At 45.0% G+C, this 21600-nt stretch overlaps 1 protein-coding gene across 6 annotated transcripts in view; it reads left to right on the top strand.

Annotated features, from left to right (window-relative positions):
* The window catches only part of MEGF11 (multiple EGF like domains 11), a 442774-nt gene that overhangs the window by 290500 nt on the left and 130674 nt on the right, over positions 1-21600 (top strand). For all 6 annotated transcript variants that reach the window (XM_075006971.1, XM_075006969.1, XM_075006966.1 and 3 more), the window contains 3 exons: positions 11385-11631; positions 14289-14409; positions 20239-20375. In XM_075006971.1, coding sequence (XP_074863072.1) covers positions 11385-11631; positions 14289-14409; positions 20239-20375 — 505 coding nt within the window. The remainder of the gene's footprint in view (positions 1-11384; positions 11632-14288; positions 14410-20238; positions 20376-21600) is intronic.

Here is a 21600-nt window from a genome sequence, read left to right as displayed (position 1 = left end):
ACTCTCACTTCACTCAGCAGGGTCTGACAGGAGAGGTTTCTTAGGCAACAGATGCCCAGTTTCTCCCAGAAGCGACAGTACAGCAGTCAGAGACAGTCCTTCCAACCCGTCCTGAGGAGAAGACCCCAAGGGGTGCCCCTCTGGGGTGTAGCTTTCCCCCTCCTCAGGCTGGCTGCCTACCAGCTCTCCCTTCCCCTAGCCTCTAACTGCGGCCCCTGAGTCAAAGCCAGCTCGGCTCCTCCCTCCTCTTTGTTCAGGGCAGAGGTGTAACCTGCCAGTTGTAGCCCCAGGATCATCTTTAGCCACTGGGAGCTATTCAGCTTGTTGCTCATATCTAGCCTGAGACTCGCATTTGCACTCCCCCCCACTCCATCACATGCTGCTGCTGCTGCTGCTGCTGCTGCTGGGTGTCCCACCCCCTCCTCCCGGGGGACCCTAGAGGTTCCGCTCCCCCCAGCCCCGGGGATGGGGCATGGCACTGTCGTGCTGGGGGGTGGGGCAGGGGCTGATGCACTCCTGTGAGGGACATGCCACTGCTGTCCTTGGGGCCATGGCCATCTGGTCATGTGGAGGGCCCTGGCCACATATCTATTACCCCCGCCCCTCAACCCCAGGGGTGTACACCGGGTGGGTACATACCTGACGGTCCACTCCCACGGTCGGGGGACACCCGGGGGGCAGACGCCCGGCTGCTGCTCCGGGATGGCAGGAGGAGGATCTGGAGGCTGGTGTCGGTGGAGGAGGAGTCCCCCTCCTCCTCCTCCTCCTCCTGCTCTGGTGCCCCGGGGGTGGGCTCCAGGGGGGGCCCCCAGGGGGCAGGGCTTACCTCCAGGGCGGACTTCGGCTCCGGGGCCTGCTGGGGCTCCTCAGCCGAGGTATCAAGAGTGGCCAGAGGGGAGGAGGTGTGCCGGGGGCCCAGGATGTCCCTGAGCTCTCTGTAAAAGGGGCAAGTGACGGGGGTGGCCTGAAATCTGCCGGCCGCATCCCGGGCCCGGGCGTAAGCCTGCCGCAGCTCCTTCGCTTTACTCCGGACATGGTCCGGAGTGCGGGCAGGGTGACCCCGGGCGGCCAGGCCCTCGGCCAGCCGAGCGAACGCATCCGCGTTCCGCCTCTTGCTCCCCATTACCTGGAGTACCTCCTCCTCGCTCCAGAGCCCCAGCAGGTCCCGAAGCTCGGCCTCCATCCAGGAGGGGCCCCGCTGCCGCTTGCCGCCCTGGCTGCCAGCCTGCGAGCCCTGGCTGCCCTGGCTCCCCTTGGGGGGGGTCTCCTGGGGGGGCTGCCAGGCGGCCATCGCAGCTGGGGTGGCTGTCTGTGCTGGCTGAGGAACGTGCAGGCTGGCCGCGTGTCTGGGCTGCCGCCTGCACGTTCTCTCACCTTCCTGCATAGGAAGGGAGGGGGCGGGGACCTTTAAGGGGCCGCTCCACGCGGCCACCATTGAGCTGAGGGGCTCGAGAGAGCGTCTCTCAACCCCTCAGCTGATGGCCGCCATGGAGGACCCCGCAATTTCGATGTTGTGGGACGCGCAATGACTACACGTTCCCTACTTCGACGTTGAACGTCGAAGTAGGGCGCTATTCCCATCCCTTCATGGGGTTAGCGGCTTCGACGTCTCGCCGCCTAACGTCGATGTTGACATCGAAATAGCGCCCAACACGTGTAGCCGTGACGGGCGCTATTTCGAAGTTAGTGCCGCTACTTCGAAGTGGCGTGCACGTGTAGACACGGCTGTGTTCTTCATCCCATGCAGGTAAATTCAGATTAAAGAACAGATCCTACATCCTATTAATAAGACTAAAGAAACGTAAAGAATGAAGTATCTTTTTTTTTTCAAACTGACCTTATAATGAAAAGAAAAGCAGCTGGTGTTGGATACAGTGTTACCTCTCTTATGAAGCAGTTCATGATTTTGAACGCCTAGCAGTGTCTGGAATGTCAGGAGAATTAAAGGCTCATTTAACCAAGCAGTAATTTGTACAAAGGAAATGACAGGCGTTCTCTGAAAAAAAAAAAAAAAGTCAAGTCTCTCTACTCCTCCCCCAAAATAACCCTGGATCAAAATTAAGAAGTGTCTTTGATGTCTCTGTGAGGAATAGATCTCATTCCCACCCCCACCCATTTTACTGCTTCCAAAATATAGCAAGATCATTATAGCACTTGTCAACACTCCTCTTCCAGTTAAAGGAGGTCTTCATATGATTTCCCTTTTATTTGAGAATTTCCAAGAACATCTGTACAAATGTTTTAGCCCTTTCGCAGAACACTGTGGGGATGTTCTTTAGATTAGGATTACTTTCAGGAGAAAATATTTCCATAAAGAGCACTATCTAAGGAAAACTGGGTGGTCTCAAATTGAATTAGGCCCCACATCTTGGAGAATCAATCACTAATGAGATAATCAGCTGGGATTAAATCGTGACCTGTATTAACCATAGAGTTCCTGTCAGATGTAGACAATGAACTAATCAGGACAATCTTTCCCTGCAGTGTTCAAGGACTTGTGTCCATTGAAAAAATTAAGTTTAGGTAGATTATTCCTTACAGGACAAAATTAATCTTTCTAGAGGAAAATCGTGAACGCTGCTGAAGCTCCTTTCCCTTCTGTCAGATGAAGGAAGACCTCCAGTGTTGGGAAGTTAAATCAGGTTCAGGTTCCAGCAGGTTTCATATCCACCAGTGGTATGTTCCCCGAGGCAACTAAAACTGTCTCAGAAATGCCTGTTTGCATGTGCAATGTGTGTGTACCTGTCCATTTTCAGATGTAAAGATTTAGATGAGCACTTTCTTTGGGTGTAATTTTAGAGACAAGAACTGAAAATTTAGCACCAGTGATAATGGTTCCAGCAAGTTTGATGCAGGGTATGTCTATATAGTAATGAACACAACAAACAATCTAAAAAGAACTTTAGGGTTGCATAATCAAGCGTGCAAAAGATAGGAAATGCTAGAATGTGGACAAAATAGTATGCGATCACGTTATTGAAGACTGCATCATAAGGCATACGCACAAGGGAAATGAATTAAGATTGCCTGGACAACTTTAACTCTGGCACATTCTGATGCTTGAGTGCTGGTTTTTGCAATCTTAATTCTTTGATAGTTTTTTAGGTACAGTACAGTAAACTTTCATATCTGGTACCCCTGGGACTGGGAGGTTGCCAGATATTCAAAAGTGCTGAATGGCGAACTGTCTTCCCCCAGTCCCTAACACTTCTCCGTGCCTGCCTACAGGAGGCTCCTGTCTTGCTCCTGCGTGGTGGTCTCCTTGCTCAGCTCCTTCTTTTCCATCTAATGGCAGCCAGTAGCTCCTCCTGCTCGTGGCTTGGCTGGTGCAGCAGCTCCTCCCACTTCCAGCTGCACCTCCAGGCTGCCGTTCTTCAGCTGGCCCGGATGTCCCATGGCAGAGCCTCGCCATGCCTCTCCTACTCCCATCATGCCTGCCCCAAATGGTGGGCTCTTCCCCTCCCCTGAGGTCAGCACTCTGCTTTCCTGCCACCTCTGGCTTCAGCATGGTCATGCACTCTGGGATGCTCATGGGGGTCTCCCAGGCCCCACACCAGCTAGAGCAGCCTGCCCCACCCAGATGACACAGCGCTTCCCGTCGGTGGGACTCCCTTTTCCTGGGCTGCCGGATCAGGGGTGCCCCATCACGAGGGGCTGCCGGGCACACACCACTCCACAGGCAGTGGCTGGATTCTCCTCCTCATGTGACCAATGGGCCAGAGAGTGGTGGGAGGAGGAAGTGGCTGCAAGCAATGCAGCCCCATGGAGAAGGAGGAGGCCTAGGTGCCAGGATGGCGCCTGGTGCCAGTTTTCAGAGAATTCTGGTAGATTGAATACGACTTAAAAGAGAGTTTATTGTATCGTAGCTTTAAAAAAGAACAAAATGGAAAAAACAAGATATTGCCGAAGTGAAAAATAAATTTAAATCCACATGGGTCACCAGTTGAAATCTTTAGCTCTGTAGTACAGACCACTGCCTCCGAAACTAAAGAACAGTAGAAGGTTGTCATCCTCTGTGTAGACCAGTCATTAGAGAGCGACAAGAGACACAGTGGCTCCTGGCTACTGGAAGGAGCAGTGCCAGGAACGTCCTACTAAATTCCTGAAGTCTTCGGCTACATGGTATCTTAGGAGAATTTCATTGCCAAACTGTAAGCAGTATATACAGAGCACAAGCAAACTGGAGTTTTAAAAGGTTTAAAACTTGGTCAAATTTTGGTGGATTTTCACTGGGAGTTCTTAAAGCAGGAGTCAGCAACCCCCAGCGTGGGTGCCAAGAGTGGTACGTGAACTGATTTTCATCAGCATGCAAGGCAAGAGCTCGGCCGTGCCCCTCCTCCCACATGCAGACAGGAGCTTGCTCAAAGCCAGGCCACTTGTGGATTAACAAAAGGCCAGCTAATGCTACCAACCACCACCTAAACAGCAAAGCTCTGAATCTTTGTTTATTAATGAAGTTGTTGTAAGTAGGACTATTAGTGACTTTAAAAAGTATCACTGACATTCAGACCATTCATAGAGATCAAAATGTCAAATTTCAGCCTCAGAAAGGTTGCTGACCGCTTTCTTAAAGCATATCAGTGACATCAGGGCAACTCCCTGCTAACTCTCAAACCGTTTCTCCATAGCACTGGAGGTGCTAGAGGTTCTCAGCAACAGTTTTAAGAACGTTTATAGCATGGATACAAGAGTGTCTTTACCCCCCCACCACTTTTTCCCTGAAAGAACAGAACTGTTTCTGTTGAAACTATCCCCCACCAAAACAATTCACCCTGAGGCAGGCAACTGGCATGGAAAATTTTAGATAGAAGTGTTTAATTATGCAAAGTTATAAACAAATGAAAGCAGAGTCTTAGCAGAAGGTGATGGAGAATCTTAACTCTGTGCAGAGATTCCAGTTCTTCCTTTATAATATAATACCGCAGGCTATGGAAGGTCCCGGAAATAATTCATCATCATCAACGACAACAGCCATGGGCTCTGCACCTGTTGGTGTTAAATGCCTTCCTCACGATTTCGTTCCATACTTCCCTGTCCAGTGTGGAGTGGCTTAGTATCTCTAGACTAGCTATGCACCAACCTACTGTATCATCTACCCATCCTCTGTGGGGTGTGCCTCTCCTATTCAAACTGTCCATTATGCTGAATACCAGGGTCTTGATTTTTTGTTTGCTGTTCATTCTGCAGATATGGCCTAATAGCTGAAACTTTCATTGTATAACCTTCTGTAGTAGTTTATCTTTTGGCTGTATCTTCCCATATAATTCCTCATTGGTGACCTTCTGCCTCCATCCTATTCTCAGGATCTTTAACAACTTTTCTCGAATGCCAATATCCTTCTCTTCGAATCTTTCATCATCACCCATGTCTCATATCCATACAACATGCTGCTGAATACACACATTTTCAGCATGCTCAGCTTCATTCCTAAGCTAATTGCTTTGCTTTTCCAGCTCTTATCCATCACCTTCAAACTCACTCTTGCTTTTGCTATTCTACTCACTATTTCCTTCGTACAGTCTAGATCATATGTTATGTTGCTTCCCAGATATGTGAACATTCTGTAGTTGGAGTCCATCAACACTGATCTTCCTTCCTATTTCTTTATCTCCAAATACGATTGTTTTTGTTTTTATCGATGTTCATAATCAGTCCGTACCACTTCCGTTCCTCGTTTAGCACCTGCACCATTCTTGCTAGCTTCTCTTCCTCTTCTTCAATGGTAAATATCATCTGTGAAGCTCAAGTTGCTGATTCTCATCCCATACACCAATATCCCTTCTACCTCTTCCTTGACCTTGTCCATTGTTCTGTCTAGGTGTGTGATGAAGATACTTGGCAATATCAGATTGCCTTGTCTTGTACCTCTACTCATTCTAAAGCAACTTCCTGTCTCAGAAAAACCATCTTGATCTCAAAATTTTCAGTGATGAAGAATCTGCCACAATCCTATGGAAACTGATCCAGGGGTTAATTACGCTCAACATTAAAAAGATACACCTTATTTCTGTTCTGTTTCAGCTTCCAGGCACAGGGTTGTGTTATGCCTTTCTCTGCTGTCTAAAGAGCCCATTATCAAGCAGCTGTTCCCCATGTAGATAATTATAAACTGTAATCAAGTTATCCTGTAGCCTTCTGTTTGTTAAGCTAAATATATTGAGCTCCTTTAGTCCACAGCTGTAAGGCATGTATTCGAAGCCTTTAATCACTCGCATAGTTCTCTAAACCCTTGGTAATTTGTCAACCTCCTTGAATTTGGGAACGAGAACTGGAGCCTGTGCTCTGGTAGTGGTCGCACAATAACCTCACTGGTCATACTTGAGATTGCCCTCTTTCGACATCCCAGGATGGCATTAGTTCTTTGGCTTTCTAGGGGAGAGTCCCCATCCTGTCAGTATGCCCCATAGTCTTTGTTCCCACCTTACATTAGCTGCATCAGAATGCACATTGTTTGCTTGCAGCCAGTTCATTAAGCAGTCTAGATCACTCTGGATCAGCGACCTATCCTCTTCACCAACTTTTGTGTCTTCTGCAAACTTCATCAGTGATGACTTCATATTTTCTTTATATGTCATTGATAAAAATAAGTACAGGTTGAACCTTTCTAGTCCAGCACACCCTCGTGCAGCCACATGTATAATCCAGGATGATTTAAGATAGTCAGATGACTGCTTATCATGGGTGTGACCAAGTTTCCCATGGTTCCATAAAGTTTGTTTGCAGTCACCAGTCCTGACTCTCTGTTTTCTTTGCTGTTGTTTACCTGTGATTTACCCCTGAATGTCAACTCAGAGCCCAATAAGCAGTGGAAGTGCTTGGTAGTGCTGCTAGACAATATTAATCTCCCACAAGCCAGCAAATTCTCCCATTTGGTACTGGTCAGGTCCCAAGGGTGCTGGACTAGAGAGGTTGAGAGGTTCAACCTATGGTATAGGGCCAAGACTTGGTCCCTGCAAAACTCCACCTTCTTGGTGATGATTCCCTATTTACAATTAAACTTTTATACGTACTAATAGGCCAGTGTTGAATCCATTCCATGTACGTCATGTTAATTGTATAGCATTCTTGGTTCTTAATCAAATTTTCTGTGGTATCAAGTCCAACACTTTACAGAAGCTTATTATGTCAACATGATTTTGTTTACTAAAGATAATCAAAGGCAATGTTTGTAACAGAATATTGACATATCCCAACTCAATGTATTAACTTCTTAAAAGGATACAGAGTCTTTCAATTCTTCAGGGACTGAGCAGTGTATTTTGAAATGCAGTTTATTGTCACTATCTTGACAGTGTTGGGAATAAGCAATTAAGCCATTGTTTCAATAACGCATCTTCATTCATCTGTATTCCCCAGAAATCTGGCACATAGACATGATTATCCATTACTTTGCTGTTACATAAGTTTGATGTTTCTGCCCCTGAGCTTTTATGCAGAATTCTTTGAAAGTATCTTCTGAAGTTGGGACTAGTTTGAGGACAGCTATGATTGGTGAGCCACATGTAGGAAGCTGTTAGGATAAGCGGTCCTCTAGGTTTAGGTTGAAGCAGATCAGAAAAAGATTTTTGTAACCTGACATCTCTTTCCTTGGAAACAGATGTGGATGTGATTTTTAATGAACATTAACATCAGGGATAAATTGAGCTGGCTGGAGCCAAATGCACAGAAGTATGAATTTTCTTTTTTGACCCCAAGGATTCCCTCTTCCTGCAACTTATTTTTAACTTACTCCAGTCCCAGACACTTCTTGCCAACTGTGTTGAATTGTGATAAGGCGGTGTGGTTACAATTTTAGTAAATGTCAGCTAGGTACAAGGATGTGACCATAACAGATTTTTGTTCTTGGCCCAGTACAGGATTTCAAAATTGTTGGATTATTTTAACTCTTTGCTCCTCATATCCTGGCATAAGGTATTTTAGCTTTTGCTGCCATTTTTGCTAGTGGTTTGGGTCACGTGCTCCAGACTCAATGTCAGAGAATTGTGCAATCATGTCCTAAGACAGAGTTAAAACAAAAACAGAGGACTAAATTTTGCACTAATTATGCTCATATGGGCCTATTAACTTCAGTAATGTTGCACATGTATAGTTGTGTTAAGGGCAGAAACCATTTGTGTTTTCAAAAAATGCACTGAATAAGCCATGATATTCCCACTTTACAGGCGTGTTCTCATTTCAGATTTGGGTCACCTTGGCTATGTCTACACAACAGCATTATTTCTGAATAAGCTATTCTGGAAGAGGTATTTCAGAATAGCTTATTTGGAAATAGCACAGCTACAAACAAAATGCACAAAATGTACTAAGCTATTTCAAAACAGAGATCTACAAACTATATAGCTTATTTCAAAATAGGCTCTATGAACACACTGTAGCTTATTTCAAAATAAGCTCGAGTCTACAAAACCCCTATCTGGAATTATCTGTTTCAAAACAGGTGCTATTCCTCTTGGAATGAGGTTTGCCTATTTCAAAATAAGGCAACTGCTATTTCAAAATTATTTTGAAATAGCACTCACATTGTGTAGACACTTGCGTAGTTGTTTTGAAATAGTAGCTGCTATTTCGAAATAACTTTGCTGTGTGGGCATATCCTTTGTTTGCGAATACAAGGCTAGTGTTGTATTTAAACATTCCCAATTGAATTTCAAAATATTCCAGCGTAGTGATTATGGGCTAATATCTCTTCTTGGTTACCCTGATGTTAATCTGGAGTAAATCCCTTAAAGGTAACGGAGTAACTCCTGAATGACATCAGCAAAACTGACAGCTGAATTTGCCTCTTTTTTCTGCTGCTGAGGGAAGGATGCTGATATTTCTCTGCTTTACCTTTGATAGTCAGATGAAATGTTGTTGATTGAACACGTGAGCTACGTCTGTCGACTGAAGTTACTGTCAGAAGATATCTGCTGACAAAACTTTAGTCAACAGATTGTAGCCACATGTGAAAGTGGGTTGCTGTTGATCTGCCCTGTTAACAGAGAGTGGCCATACTGCCCAGCCACTCTCTCAACAGAACAGCCAACTGGAAACACAGCAGACAGGGCTGACTGGTGACCTGGAAGCCATGTCTGTCAACAGAGGGCCCCCCAGAGTGTTCACATGGCTTTTTTGTTGACAGATTCTGTCGTGGAAGGCGTTCAGCCTCATCGGGAGACGCAGAAGGCTGTCGACAAAAGTGCTGAGTTCTGTCAACAGTATGTCAACAGAATGCATTTTTAGTGTGGATGCTCTGCGAGTTTTGTCGCCAACACTGGGGTTTTGTCGACAAAACTCTCTAGTGTAGACGTAGGGCATGGATTTGGTCACTGATTAAGAAAAAAACTGACTCACCACACACACAAGATTATGATAATGGTGTCAAATAAGCACAGTCCTTGAGGGTACTGGCTGCAGTTCTGGTGCTATATAGGGTGTCATTTTCATATTAATAGTGTGTCTATAGTGTGGTGGAAGTGCACCATAAGAACACTAATGATGCTCTCTCATTATCATGAATCATTTGATAAAGGTCATAGCTTCCTTGAAAGTCATTTTATTTATCCACTAGATTTTTAGGCCTCCCCATTTACTACGTCTTTGTCCAAGTCATTCTGCAATGCTAAATTCTCAGTTGGACTACTCACCCTGAACACAGTGGCTCAGTAATCATGAATTGAGGAGAATACGGCTGTCCAGAGGTGAAAGGGTTTCTCAGATACATCACTCTTGGGTGTGTATTGAGAAACTAAACTGACAGTGAAAGAACAGGAAGTGGTGGTATAATACATGCCCTATTAGCTCTCAGAACCGAGAGCATGAGATAATTAGCATTCATTTTAATTAAGACCTGGTATTTTGTATTAAACTATAGCTATGTGTTTTGCAGAGGAACGAATTACTCACCTATAGATCTGTAATATGCAGACAACTGTGATTACAGTTCTGCATCCGCCCTCATCCCTTACATAGCGATTTTCCCTTTATTGTTGGCAATCCATCTCTGGCGATATCTTTGAGGCAGCAGAAGTGAGTGAATACATTTGCCAAGGAATGTTGGCACACAACCTGAAATAGGGTAGCTCTCATTAACACAGCCTGTCCCAGGAGAGTGTTACATGTTCCCTCCTTCACCCTAGTCACACAAGCATGCAATCTGGAAGAAGTACTCCTGCCTCCCTGACATCCCTGCTCTCGGCTGACTTTCTCACTGCTTCCAGTCTTTGTGTCATTTTGACATTTTAGGAGCACGTGCATTTACAGTTATAGCTCCTGCGTTGAAAACTTCTATCCGTCTCCTACCCTGATGTTGTTGCTATTATTATTTCTTGATTGCAGTCAAGCGTAGAGCAGTGGTTTTTCACCTGTTTACCACTGTGAGCTGCACATTCAGCTCACTGTGTGTTCTGCTCAGTATAGATACTATTTGTCTGGCCCTGTGGATGTCATATAGACCACAGCTGTGTGCTGATTGAGCCAGAAGTGGCCTGCAGGTTGGGAACCACTGGCCCAGTGGCTCTTTCAGGACCAGGGCTAGGCTATACCAGGCTTAATGATGTCTGATAGAGTGATGGGAGAAGATTCTTTTTTTTTTTTTTTTTGGTTCAGATTTCATATGCGTCCAGTGTTCTGTTCTCCAGCTTGAATGACTAAACCCTGATCCTGCAAGTACTTGCACATGAGTAACTTTACACACATGGGCAGTTGTGTTTAGTGTTATTCAGATGGAAATACTGGCAGGGTCTAGGCTTTCCTAGATAAGCTCTCTAGGGGGGCAGGACTGCATCTTTGCATGTCTCTGTACAGTGCATAGCACAACAGGGGCTCTGCAAGCTATTGCACTAGAAATGTTAAACAACATAAAGTCCTAAGGCTAGATTCAACTGTCGGACACAGAGTGAATCTCCAGAGTGCAAGTAACCTAAGTCTTTGATGTTGAAGTGCCTGGATTCAGAATCTGCCCAACAAACCCCAGTTTTTATTTTTATTTTATAATGGTCTATGCAGCATGTTGAAGCCTTGTAACAGCTGTACAAATTGTGTGTAGCTTGACTTCATTGCAGCCAGAATTTCAACCTATATGTCTAATTCCAACCTGGCTTTGCTCCTTCTGGCTTTCTCAAGCATCCCGGGAGAGACAGGATATTAAGAGAATTTAGGCTCTCATCCAGCAAACCACTTAACAGTGTGCCCAATTTTAAGCACAGGACTAGTCCTGTACACTAGTCGTGCGCTGGAGTACTGTGCTGGATCAGGACTTTAGTTAAACAAGTGTAAAGACTATTGAATAAGGGCCAGCATTAACTGTGTCTTTTTGTAAGTGACTGCCAGCCATTGGAGGACAGAATGTGCCTCTATTGATGCACTCACCATTTCATCTCTCTAAACGAACGTGTCTTTTACAGGTTGTGACAGTGATCACTGGGGACCGCATTGTAGCAACCGCTGCCAGTGCCGGAATGAGGCTCTCTGCAACCCTATCACGGGAGCCTGTGTCTGTGCAGATGGGTACAAAGGATGGCGTTGTGAAGAGCTCTGCGACACTGGGACGTACGGAAAGGGCTGTCAGTTTAAATGCCAGTGCCACAATGGAGCAACCTGTGACCATAGAACAGGAGAATGTCATTGTGCACCCGGATACACAGGGGTATTGTAAGTTCAATGACAGGCATATTTTACTGAGCAGTGCTTAATAGCCTTGCTTCAACCTTCCTTAGTGTAGTGCATGTTTGAGAAAATGTACACAATCAATACAGGATCCCTTTTACTCCCTAGGGACCAGGTAACAGGATTTATGGGAGACTGACTAAAAGAGCCTGGTTTGTCACTGCTATTTACAGCTGTCGCCACATAGAAATCACATTTTAGTCTAAAGAGAGATTAAACACTCAGGAGATTTACCTGCAAGTGAAATTACTGTAGCTGTGGTGTGACTATGAGAATCAAACCACAGTACTATCCTTACAAGCAAGCAGATATACATGCTTAGTGATCCAATTCCATACCAAATGGGACTCCTTTTCTCTGGTGTATCTGACTTTCAATATAACTGAGGAAGAATTAAAGATAACTCCATCGACTTAGTATCTAGAGGGCAAATTTCTAGCTCTGTGACTCCCATTAACTGTAATGAGAATCATGGAGCTAAATCCCTGTATCCCACACTGGAAGTTTATGAGTTTGATTCACCAAATCTGCATATTAATTTTAGGACAGCTGAGCAATAGCATCTTTAAAATTGCCCACAGTGTAACGTCAGTTCTCATTAGCGATCTTGCAATAGTTTCAGAAGTAATTACGCTTTTTAAAAGGATTTAAAGGAAACGGGAGAATTTTCTGGCGGGGTGGGTGATTTTGTTCAGTGAGGCCTACTTACAGCTTTTTGAAAATCTGTGACCTATGTCCTACTTTTGTATGGAGGGTAGTTGTAACTGTGTTGTCCCAGAATATAAGAGACAAGGTCTGTTACTGGACCTACTTCAATTAGTGGAGGAGACAAGCTTTTGAGCTACAGGTTGAACCTCCCCAGTCTGGCACCCCTGGGACCTCAGTAGGCCCAAACAAGAGATTTTGCCAGACCAGGGAAGGTTCTCCACCCCCACAGAGGTGCCGGAGGACACTGGCAGTCCAGTCCTGGCTCTGGTCTTGGTCCCATATGGGTGCCCAGGTTATGCCCGCTCTCTGGTCGTGGCCCTGTGCAGCTGCCCAGGGGATGCTGGCGCTCCAGCTCCGTGCAGAGTTTCTAGGGTACACCGGCTCTGGCCCTGCACATGGCTGCCAAGGGACACCGACTCTCGTCCTGGCCCTGCTGCCGGATGAGGGATTCTGCCAGACCAGAGAGTGCTTGTTTTAGGAGGTGCAATCTGTATTTCAGTTGCAATGACAGTGATACAGACCTGAAGAAGAGCTCCTTGTCGTTCAGAAGCTGGTCTCTCTCACTAACAGCAGTTGGTCCAGTAAATGGTATTACTTATCCACCTTGTCTCTCCATTTTTTTTTTTTGGTAGGCTACCTTTGCTTGTTGGCCAGCATGCAGGAAAAACCACTTATGCCTGGATAGAAAACAAAAACCCTATTGACTTATACCAGTACGCTATGTACCTTTAAATATTTTACTGTCTACCTGATTTCCTCGCAACATTAGGAACTCCATCTTTCAGACACTTATTACCAAAGGTTGGGATTGCTGTTAAGTACTCCCATTGACACCAATGCCTCCACTTACAGCAATAATGTGTTTGCAGGATCAGCAACTAATATATGGCATGAGCATCTCTATTTAGAGAAACAGTCAGTTGTTTGCTTCTGAAGAGCCTAATCTGTTAAAATAGGGAATATGAGAAAGAAGCAGCCAAATGTAGTGAATAGCACCCAGGTGCAGAGAGCTAGAACAAAGCCTGTTTGAGTCACTGAAGTATCATGAAAACAATGCAGTCCTTGCATTGACTTCAGAGGGCATTGGGTGAGAATATCAGAGCTCAGGTGGCCTTGTGCCCACCCTCTGGGCAAGGGGAATTTCTTTTCATGTTTTGTGATAATTTTGGAACAGTAAAATGCTTAACGTGTTCCACGCTTTTCATCCTGCCATTTTATTTTGTTTTCTGCTTGTTTTATTGCTGTATCATACACTCACAGAACACTAGAAACGGAAGGGACACGAAGAGGTCATCGAATCCAGTCCCCTGCTCTCATGGCAGGACCAAGCACTCTCTAGACTATCTCTGATAGATGTTTATCTAACCTGCTCTTAAATATCTCCAATGATGGAGATTTCACAGCCTCCCCAGGCAATTTATTCCAGTGTTTAACCACCCTGACAGTTAGGAAGATTTTCCTAATGTCCAACCTAAGCCTTCCTTGCTGCAGTTTAAGCCCATTGCTCCTTGTCCTATCCTCAGAGGCAAAGGAGAACAACTTTTCACCCTCCTCCTTCTCCTTGTAACAGTCATTTAGGTACTTGAAAACCACTATCATGAAATTAAACTTTAAGGGCTTGATCGTACAGCCCTGACCCACAGGAGTCGACTTCACTCGCGGCAGCCGTTCGACCGAGGCTGACGGGATTTCAGACATAAATAGAGAGGTCACACGGAAGCGAGGGTTGCAGGACTGCCTCCTCAGAACACAAACACGGCATCTGTAGGAACATAAAGGTTGAAAGTCTTGGTTTTAGTTGACTTTTATTGCTGAATGAAACTCACTTGCACTCACATGATGCTCTGAAGTGTGGATTGGCCAGTCTCTTGTTGGCTTGCTTTTAAAGTGGTCACTTGTGTTTTGTTCCCCAACCCGGCTTGCCTCCTACCTAGCTGTGAAGAGCACTGTCCTCCAGGCAGTCATGGAGCTCAGTGTGAATTGCGCTGCCCATGCCAGAATGGGGGAGTTTGTCACCATATCACTGGAGAGTGCTCCTGTCCTGCTGGATGGATGGTATGTACGTTCTAATTTACTTACCTGTGTTGCTACTTGGGGCTCCCTCCATCTGCTCGCTGTATCCACCCTCTGTCTGTTGTAGGCTCTTACTCTGAATGCATTGCAGTGGGGACTGTCTTTTCATGATGTGCACGTACCGCACTCAGTGCAGGAGCTGCTGTGATGTAATAAATACGTAAGAGACTGACTAGCCCTGTTGTACCTCCACTGAGCTGTGAGAAGAAATAAGTCTCCCCCCACATATCACCCCCCCGCCACATCACAGCAATCATTATGGAGGGGAGTTCAGGGCCTGCGTGGCCTGTGCTACTTCCTGAGCAGTTGGATGTGAGAGCAGCAGAGAAGGGTAAGGAGTAGGCAGAAGGTTGTCTCTCCCAAATGGAGGTGAAAAGCAGCAGTGGGCCAGTGATAGGAGCTAAGCCAGTGATAGAAGGGGTATGCTACACCCTGCAGAGAACGTTCTAGCACATTCTCAGTCCCAAAAGCTCCCCTGTGGGCAGGAAAGAATCGGGCCCCTCTGCATTCCAATTTCTCTTTGGGTCTTCTCCGGGAGGTAGCAGTCTCCTCGTGCGGAACGCTGAGCAAATGCCCAGCAGCGTCAGAAGTGCCGAGCTGTGTTCGAAACAGAGGAGGTGAGAGCACTAGCCATGGTCCTGACAGGCCATGCTGCGGAGAGAAGAGACACAGCATTGTGGGAGCCACAAAGATAGGGTCAGTGATACCTTTCTTACTTAGGCGTAATCCCCAATGATTTTAACAGGACTTTTGCGTATGTGAAACAGTTGGCCCCAAGAGAGCAAATTATCCTCAGTTTTCGTTGTGTGTGTTGAGGAAGCACAGCCAAACATTTTGAAAATCCTTAACTTTATCAATAATAGAATAATTAACTCTCTCCGGATTTGTCAAATCTCCCAGGCCTGCACACTATTCAGCTGTGCTCAGTTTCCTGGCCCTTTGCCAGGAGTAGCAATTAGTGTCTTGGCAGTCCTGTTGGGATAGAATGGAAAACAATGCCTGTAATTTTTCTAATACGTGATATGCTATAAAGATCAGCACACATTGCAATTTGATGAGGACCTAATTCCACCTGGAAAGTGATGGAGCACAAGAGGACTTTGTATTCCTTGAGCTTCTTAAAATAGCATTATGTGTGTGGCAGGAGGAAAGAATACAGTGCAGCAGACCGTGTGTATGGCATGCTGCTGTAGAGCAGAGTGCTCAGCTCCATACTCTAATGCACAAATGAGCATCTTCCGGTGCCCAGAAAGACATCCAAATGTCGCTTCCTTAATTTTCTAGATGCACCAAGATGCTATGACAAGCACTGCAACCCTTAGCAGGCTTTTCTTTATCAGCAGTCACGAGCTTGCGGAGACTAGAACTTGTATTTGGATCCAAGTGAGTGGCCTGTATGTCTGTGATGCAGCTCTGCTGAAGTCAGAGGAGTTAAACCAGGGATGGATTAGATTCAAGAGGTTATTTTCACTCCCTCTCCCAGTCATGGGAATCTGCCAACAGACTGAGTGGAAAGCCATTGCCGACGCACCTTCCTTGATTTCAGTGGGACTGGGCCAGCTTTCGCCACAAGGCTTTTAGCCCCAAAGAGTTTTAAAAGGCCACATGTTATCTAGCCAATCAACTTAGGTTGCGAGTGAGGCAAATCAGCTTCTCAAAGACATTTTGATCATAGTGTTTGCTCTAGCTAAGGTATTTGCCCCATCATTCTGGTGGCAGGGTGAAAGCCATCACGGGGGGATAGAAAGGCATGAGCAACCCAACCCTCCACAGGCTTTTCTACCTATGGTAAGAACTCTCTCCCATAACACACTCCTAGCCAAAGTGAGTGGTAACACACAGCGGTGGCACGAAGCTGGTCCAGAAACAAGGAGCAGTGTTAAAACCAGGGAAGTCACCCTGATTTGGCATTCAGTGTGTGAGCAAAGGATTGTTCCTCCCTGAAGAGTGGGTAGCTAACCGAGAAAGCAGCCAACCCCGTTGTTTTTCTCAGGGTGGCAGGTGGTTCTGCCATGCCGCGGTTCCACTCAGAGTTGATTAGGAAAAGGGAACAAGCATCATTACTTTACCTAGTTATTTTTTTTCTGCCACCAGAGCTCCCCTAGTATTTATATTCAAAGTACAAGGGTTTCTAACTTGTCTTACCACACTTCTACGTATCTGCTGTCTGGGCAGGAGACTTTTTCTTGCAGGGTGGAAAAGTCAGTAAGGAAAATAAGACGGTGGAGAAAAATTGGAAAGTTGTAGAAGTTTTTACATTGCAAGGTGGACCCCAAAGACAAACACAACAGCACTGATATTTCAGAGAAGATGCAGCCATTCATCCTGTCCCGTTTGTGCTGTGCAATGTGTAGCTTAGAATTTTCTATGCGGTACTCAGTGGCCCAGAGGGATTTTCCTGAAAACTGTGCTCTTGGCTACTCAGTCTCAAGAGACAAACCTGGAGTTAACAAAGGATGTGTTTGAACTGAGCATCACTAAAAATTGAGGGGAGAGATCAAGTATTCTGGAGGAAAAAACTGAAATTATAAGCAGAAGCATTCAGCTTGTAAATGTTGGGGTTATAAATTTAAAGGGACTCTCCAGGGACTTTATGAAAGGCTGAAAATCCAACGCCTAGAGAAAGAGTAACTAATTTCTTTTTCTTGCTGGATTTTTAACTCCTGGCACGTGCTGTGGTTTGTATAGCCAGACACAGGTGGGCAATGAGTGAACAGGAGATATGGGGCTGCTAAATTGTGTTCATTTTATTTTAATATGAGTGGTAGCTTTTCTTTAACAAGTTTACTTACATAGGGTAATATTTCAGAGGGAGAGTGAGTGAGTAGTGGAAACACACTGCAAGTGTGAGAGAGAGATTTCTTCCTGGATTTATATGAGTGTAAATTTATTCATATTTTATACTGCCTCGGACCTTGCCACTACTTCCCCTCTTCACTTTCTGTCGCTTTTTGTGGTGCAGACATGGGAGTTATTAATGGCATCCTCTCTGCCTTGAGAATAGAGGTACCTGGGATAGTAGGCACCAAGTTGAATGGGTAAAAGTGGTCTAGGGAGGTAGCCCATGGCTTCTTCTTGCATCTGCCTCCCTCAGAGGCTGTTTCATCTCGCACCCTCCCAACTCCCTGCTGTCCATCTCCTCTGAAGCGGGAATCTGACAAAAGTGCAGTGAGTTACAATAATGCAGTGTTTGCTGTTGAGTGTTTGTTTTCCTATATATTTTTTCACCAGAACAGCATGCAGCCTATTGTATGAAGTATTGCACTGAAAGAGTAGCTTCTAATGCTATAATGTATTGGGCATTTTTCAGTCCTGTGGATGTGGGTGTTGATCGGTGGGCGCTTTAGCCTCCATCTCAGCTGTATGCAGGTTTCATTTGGTTGTGGTGGTTTGTGTAAAACAAAATAAATGAAGAGCTGGGAAGACTTATTCTCTACTGCAGAATAGTAATAATGCTGAAAAATTCTATTAAAAGCAGAAGCCGGAGAGTTTGCAGTCTTGAAAAATAAACTTTGCTGATTAGATGCGTAAACCATAAGAAACTTTGGTTTGTCAATTATTTTCCATAGAGGGACATCTTATATTTTCTTAGTATACGTTAATGTGGAAAGTTATGCCTAGACATTCATTTGACTCCAGGGGATAGATCTCAGATTGTTATTTTCTCATTGCTTGCTGATGGAAATCCTGTTCTTTTTGAGACATGAAGTGAAGATGAATTTAGCTGCATAAATAAATACCTGCATTTCCAAATAAATGTCCTTGCTTATTACTCAGGCCCAGAAAGACGTTTGTTACAGTGGACTCCAACTGCTCCTGAACTGAGGCCAAAATCTCTGTTTTATAGCCAGGGAGCCACCTCTCACCAGGCTGAGAAGGGCTTAAGGCAAATGTTTTATGTTTAGAAAGGTGGGCAGCTTTTCTCTTGCAGGGTCGTTGCTATTACAGAACTTCCTACGCTGTTGACATTGGGCCCCAGGAGAGGAGCTGTAATCATTCATATCCTCATTGGTGATGCTCCATTTTTCATTTTTGTGTAAGATTTATTTAATATGTAGTTTGTTCAGAACTCAGTACCCTGGTGGTTGATTGGGGAAACTGAGACTTTACAGAGACCAAAAAAAAAAAAGTTAAAGGAAAATCCCTGCTGTTTTCCATCAAATATTGTATATTAAAAGTGGTTCAGGTAGTGACTCCAATAATTAAGGTTTCCCATTGTAAGATCCTGCCTCAATCACTTACAACTGTGTCAAACTTTAATGGTAACAGAGAGGTAGCTGTGTACCGCACTATCTCCAGATCTGAAGAAGTGGATCTGCCCCACGAACGCTCATCGCCTAATAAGTTATTTTGTCAATCTTTAAAGTACTGCAGGCAGGCTTTTTTATTTCAGATGTCAGTGGTTTGGGCTGGAATTTTGCATGCCAGGTGTATGCCTCCAGCTGAGGTTAAGTGAAAATCTCTTGTTTTGCACGTATTTAAGTCTTACAGTGTTTTAGCTGAGGAGCTCTAGTGCCTCTCTGCTCTGCAGCAAGGGATGTAAATTTGGTAGGGGCATTACCCTGGAATTTTGGATATTCTTTTTAATCATCCCTGCAAAACACCATTCATTTTGGCGAAGTTGTGAGCCTCAGGAAATCTCAATGGGCACATGACACGTTAGAGAGTTTAGCAGCTATATTATCCCAAAACATGAGCTACTCTGAGTATGTGCTGTTCTAGGGCTACATGTCCCAGGGTCACAGGAAGTGGGTGAATCTTGAAAATCACCAGAAAATGCAGTACATAGTTAAGGGAGAGCTCCTTAAATACCCATTGCTCATGCAGGTTGATTCAGCAGCATGGTCTCCTCCAAGGGGCAAGGTTGGAAGCAGCAGAGAAGAAAGTTGGGGAGTGGCTCTGTAAGCATGCAGATGAACATCAGTGGGGAATCCACTTATATAGATATGGATCTTGGTGTGTCCATGCAGAGAGCAGACAGAGGTGCTGCACCCCACAAATTGATGTCACAGTCATGTCAGCAGGCCCCCGTGTTCTGACCTCACATGGCAGAAGGGACAGAACAGGAGTTTTACTGCAGTGTCTTCAGAGCCCTGTGCTCAAACTGACTATAGCATACCGCCCACTGGCCAGGCCCTGCTGTCAGTGTGCCACCTTGGGCCCTGCCCATCAGCCGGTCCTAGCTGGGCCAGCTCTGAGTGTCTTCTCCTAGCCATGAGGCACTTGCAGTAGTCATGTGCCTATGTAGTCAGGTGGCCTCTCTGCCTCATGTCTTCAGCTCTCTGCTCCCCTGATGGTTTTCAGCCAGTGTAGTGCCCCTGGGTTAGAGAAGAAGACAGGAGATGTCTGCTGTCTCACAGCTTTGCTTCAAAGGATGTGAAGGGCCAGTGGATGGGAGCAAAAGAGGGGCAGGAGTGATGAAACTTCCTGGGGCTGAAAGATAAGACAGGCTGAAGCCAAATGTCCTCATGCTCTTGAAGCCCTCCCATCTCTGCCAGTGAGGGGTGCAGAAAACATATTCTCCTTTCTTCCTGCTACACCTGCTCCCATTCTTGGAGGAGGCTCCTGGAGAGAAGTCAGTGACCTGTCATCACCTGGGAGACAATTGTCCATGGCGGGGTGGAAGACAGGAGTTAATTTAGGTAACAGAATTTTTGGGCTTGCCTTAAACTTATCTTAAACGACCTCCACAAGAAACACTGCCAGCACATTTAGATCAAGATGTAGCAAGCCGGACAAAAAAATGTACAAATAAAAGCTCAGAATGTTGCAACTCCTCACTGAAACACAGCTCTTTCTGCACCTCCCTAGGGCTTTGTATGTGCACAGCCATGTCCTTCTGGAACATTTGGAATTAATTGCAGCCAGGATTGTCCCTGCCACAATGGAGGACAGTGTGATCATGTGACAGGAAAATGCCTTTGTACTGCTGGATATATGGGAGAGAGGTAATAAAACACATTGCTTGTCAATATGAATCTTCGACCACCTTGCATTTTGGACAACAGCCTGTTACATTTCTCTTGCTGCAGTTTGGTGCCTCTTCCAAGAGTGTTACAGACTTTATATGTCTTTGTTACTACAGTACTTTTCACTGGCAGCGCTCACCACTTATGGTTCGTTTTCTTTTTATTGTTGTGAGTATTGTTAAAAAATTTAATGGATTAAATTAAATTTAGTTGTTTACAGAGACAAATTTAATAGAAAGCATTTCATGTTAACAAGGTATGTAAATTAACTGTATTTATACAAATTAATATCCTCAGGAGTAACCAGTGCAGCAGTTTAATACATTCCTTCCTTCCTGTCTGGGCTGCTGCAGTCTCTGAAGCCAGCAAAATTGATAAATCCTCAAAATTTATAAACTGGGGGAGGTAGCCTTTATTTGATTAGATAAAATGGTATTGTTTTACAAAGTTGTATTATATTTAGTGACTCAGTTGAAGTACATTCAGAGGGTCTGCACATCACTTAAGTCCATTTTAAGTGATAACCTACTGAATTTTACCCCTAGTGGAGCGGTTCACGACCAGGGATACCTGTACATCAGCTCATCACAATAACTGTCTAGTATTATAACGCTACATAAAAAGCACTAATGAAGTCAGTACAAGACTAATATTTCATATAGAACATGTCTACATTACTCGGAGGATCTACACACACGGTCGATCTTCAGAGATTCAATTTCACATGCCTGGCAGGGATGCGCAAAATCAACCTATCAGGGGCTGGCAGTTGACCCCGTACTTCTTGCGATACCAAGGAGTAAGGGTGGTCGACTTGAGAAACTCTCCCCTCAACCTTCCTCAATGAGGATGGCCAGGTAAGTCGATTTCAGATAAGTCGATTCTAGCTATACAATTGCCATAGCTAGAATTGTGTATCTGAAATTGACTTATTTTCCTAGTGTAGACCAAACCATAGAGAGTGAATTTATCCTGCTCTGTCTACTATACACTGAAATGTCAGTACATTCTTTATATTTTAGTTAATTTTTTATAATTATATGATGCCAATGAGAACATCAGCAATTTGTCAGTACTAGACTGCTGTTGCACTTTTGTATTTCTGTTTCTAATTCTTTAAGTAAGCAGTTTTTAAGTGAGGTATAACTTGTGTGTATGCAACACAAGTCAGATGCCTGAAAGAGGTACAGGGGTCTGGAAAAGT

This window comes from Carettochelys insculpta, chromosome 12 (genome assembly GCF_033958435.1).
Source record: "Carettochelys insculpta isolate YL-2023 chromosome 12, ASM3395843v1, whole genome shotgun sequence".
Taxonomy (NCBI): Eukaryota; Metazoa; Chordata; order Testudines; family Carettochelyidae; genus Carettochelys; species Carettochelys insculpta.
The sequence above is the reverse complement of the archived record's forward strand: the minus strand, read 5'-3'. Positions and strand labels throughout refer to the sequence as shown.